This window comes from Galeopterus variegatus, unplaced genomic scaffold (genome assembly GCF_000696425.1).
Source record: "Galeopterus variegatus unplaced genomic scaffold, G_variegatus-3.0.2 Scaffold3374, whole genome shotgun sequence".
NCBI lineage: Eukaryota > Metazoa > Chordata > Mammalia > Dermoptera > Cynocephalidae > Galeopterus > Galeopterus variegatus.
The window spans coordinates 156,149-159,394 of record NW_007729485.1 but is presented as its reverse complement, the minus strand read 5'-3'; the positions used below and the strand labels follow the sequence as shown (position 1 = coordinate 159,394).

General features: G+C 47.9%; 1 protein-coding gene across 2 annotated transcripts in view; it reads left to right on the top strand.

The window, feature by feature from the left end:
* The first annotated feature begins 943 nt into the window (after nt 1-943).
* TAF5L (TAF5-like RNA polymerase II, p300/CBP-associated factor (PCAF)-associated factor, 65kDa) overlaps nt 944-3,246 on the top strand; it is a 29,910-nt gene continuing 27,607 nt past the window's right edge. For both annotated transcript variants that reach the window (XM_008584784.1, XM_008584782.1), the window contains exon 1: nt 944-1,108. In XM_008584784.1, the coding sequence (XP_008583006.1) occupies nt 1,100-1,108 (9 nt within the window). In that variant the 5' untranslated portion in view covers nt 944-1,099. The remainder of the gene's footprint in view (nt 1,109-3,246) is intronic.

Below are 3,246 nucleotides of genomic sequence, written 5' to 3'. Positions count from 1 at the left end.
TGCGGAGCGCGGAGGAGCAGCCGGGCGGGGGCGCCGGGCGGTCCCCGGCTGCGGTCACAGCCCCGCGTGCGGGACAGTGGGAGCGGGAGGGGGCGTGTGTGCTCCGGGTTGTCGGAGCCGCTCACCGTAGCGCGCAGAGCTTGGTGACCCGGTGGACCTAGGACTGAGACAGTGCAGCTGCCCGTGTCACCTCTGAGCTTTACCTTCCTCATCTGTAAAATGGGAGAATGACTGGTGACTTCAAAGTGGGCCTTTCTCGAGGTCCAGGGAAAAGACCGATGTCGGTCAGCGGGCCTGGCCTATTAAAAGCGCTGTGTAAATATGACCTACTGTCATCTCCTTTTTGGCAAGATACCTTCTTGGTTCCTTGTAGGCCTGCATTTTTTGTGTTCAGAGTAACCTATGGTAACTTTGTCTGTATGAATCCTCCCCTCTTTGAAAACCAGTGATAAACCAGAAAACCAGGAGGTGGCCTTGCCCGGAGCGTTTTTCTTTGCCACCAGCAGTAGTTAGATGAGGGTGTCCGGGAGGAGTTTTGTCCCTCCTGCCTCTGAGCGGGAGGTTGACGTGCGCTTCTGCAGGACACGGTGCAGCCAGGTAAAGACCTCGCTGAACCGCTCGGTAACTGGTTTTTTTGGTTTTTGGTTTTGTAAACAGTGTGTAGTGCCTGTGAAGGACGTCTCTGGGAAAAGGGACAGGGTTTTGTTTTTGCTGGTTTGTTTTAGGTGGAAGGGGCCCAGGGGTCATCCGTTAACCCAGCATTCCGTGGACGGCACTAGAAGTCAAGTTCCAGCCTCTTGCACGTGACCTGCGGCTGGCTACTCAGGTGGTGGCTGTTCCCATCCTCCTGTGAACAGCACCTGTCAGCATTCACTCCTGTGATCCCCCAGGAAGCCCCTGGCCGAGTGCAGAGTCCTTTGAGCAGCAGGGGGCTGAAGGGTCAAAGCTCAGACCCTGCAGCCAGGTGCCCGAGTTCCCATCCTGGCACCGTGGAACTTTGGGCTTTCCCATCTGAAGAATGTCATCTGTCTCATAGAGCTGGGAGCTTAAAGGAGATAATCTGTGTAAAGCAATTAAAACAGTGTCTTACCAGGGGTGCATGTACTCGGTAAGTGTAAGGTGTTAGTAGTGGCAGTGTGTGACGGACACCGCGGTGGAGGTTTGTTCCAGGGTTTGGTGGGTGGAGCTTTTGAGAGGATGAGATGGCTGAGCTGTGGAGCGTGAGTAGGATTTAGCCAAACGGGCTCAAGTGCCACTGTGAGGCTGTCCCCAGCCAAGGGAGGGGCCTTGACCAAAGCCCCTGAGGTGGGAGGGTGGGTAGGACCCTCCCGTAGACAGAAGAGAATCAAGGGTTGGTCCACTGGGCAGACAAAGGTGGATCAGAGTAACCTTGAAGTGACACAGCAGATACGGGATCTTTTTATCCTTCACCCTTGTAGAAAGTTTTTAAGCTGAGCACAGACGGCAACAGATTAGCTTTTTGGAAAGGTGATGCCTGCGGTCGCGGGATGAGGTGGGGAAGGCCCATCTACTTGTCCTGGCAGCTTCGTGTCTGCCTGTGGGTCCAAAAGGAAAATGACAGCTTGGCAGAGTTGGGCATTTCCATCCAAACGTGGACGCACTTTCAGGAGGCACAAAGAAACCCTTGCTTAGGTCATTGCAGGCGGCCTTCCCTGTTAAAAGTGACCTTCAAGTGGGTGTCGTGTACACCTGGTTACCAGGCAGGGTTCCCCCAGAAGTCTCCCTCTGAAAGAGGTGTCACCTCAGCTTGGGGCTCTCCTGTTGAAGGTTCTCTCAGTCACTGTTTTGAACAGCAGGGTGCTGATTGGAAGGACATGCTGGGCTGAAACAGCCTCAGCTGACACTAGTTGGGGATATTTATTCAATCAATCTCACCGAGTCAGTTAAACAGACAGAAAACCAGGAAGATTCTGTAATTACTCCTGGGGGTGTGTCTCACAAAGTGCAAATGTCAGATGCCATTGCAAACAGAGCTTTTACAGATTGCCAGGAAAAGAAATCAGTAGGATATGTGATGAATAAAAAAAGTTCCGCCCACCTGAATGGGCACCGATGACTTGAGGTTCCAGCAGGAGCATCACGCATGCATTCAAGAGGTGCCCACAGTAACCGGTTTGGTAGTAACCAGTCTGTGAAGCCGAAGTGCTCTGGAAAATAGCATTTGATGGTCTGTCGCAGATTACAGACACTGGTGTTTAAGATATACATGAATAGCTGGAGCAAGATTGTTGCGTGAATTAATATGTTGGTTTATATAATACATCTTAAATATGTGTAATTAAATAAAGATTATAATTAGACATTTGGCTTTCATCTACAACCCTAAAAGTTGGGGGGGGGGGTTGTTTGTTTGTTTTTTAAGTTGGCTAAAATGTTTTCTTTTTAGTTTTCTCATTTCAAGGGTAAGATTGTCTTAGATTGTCTTAGTTTTTTTTTTTTTTTTTAAAGATGACCAGTAAGGGGACCTTAACCCTTGACTTGGTGTTGTCAGCACCACGCTCACCCAGTGAGCTAACCGGCCATCCCTATATGGGATCCGAACCCGGGGCCTTGGTGTTATGAGCACCACACTGTCCCGAGTGAGCCACAGGCCAGCCCCGGTTGTCTTAGTTTTGAGCTAACCTTTTAGGTGGACGTTTTACAGAAATCAACTATGACTCTGCTTCTCTGTTGAAGCAAATCTTTTTTCTTTTTTTCGGTATTTTTTTTGGGGGGGTGGCTAGCGGGTATGTGAAAATTCTGTTTAGGCCAATTGTTTTTGTTTTGTTTGGTGACTGGCCTCAAGGGGTTCTGAACCCTAAACCTAACCTTGGTGTTACAAGGCTGCGCTCTAACTAACTGAGCCAACTGGCAATCTTCTTATTTTTTAACTTTACAAAGATTTGACAAGCGTTATGTAGTAGCAGGGTTTAGAAAACACTATAGAGAATTTCCATTCATAATTCTTTGTTTACTGCTCAAAAAAGAGATCCCTCCTCTACGATGTACTGAATGAAGTATATCTGTGTCTTAATAATTTTACAGTGCTTGGCAATAATAAAAGATAGCTCTGTTTTTACGAGCAAAATACTAACTTTTGGAGATTTTGTAATTAGTAAGCAAAAATGTGCAGAACTTTGTGAATTAACATTTTTAAGCTTAGATGCTAATGCACGTTTCACAAAGTAATACGCTGTAAAACTATGTTGTTCAATACAGTAACTATTGGCCATGTAACTACTTAAA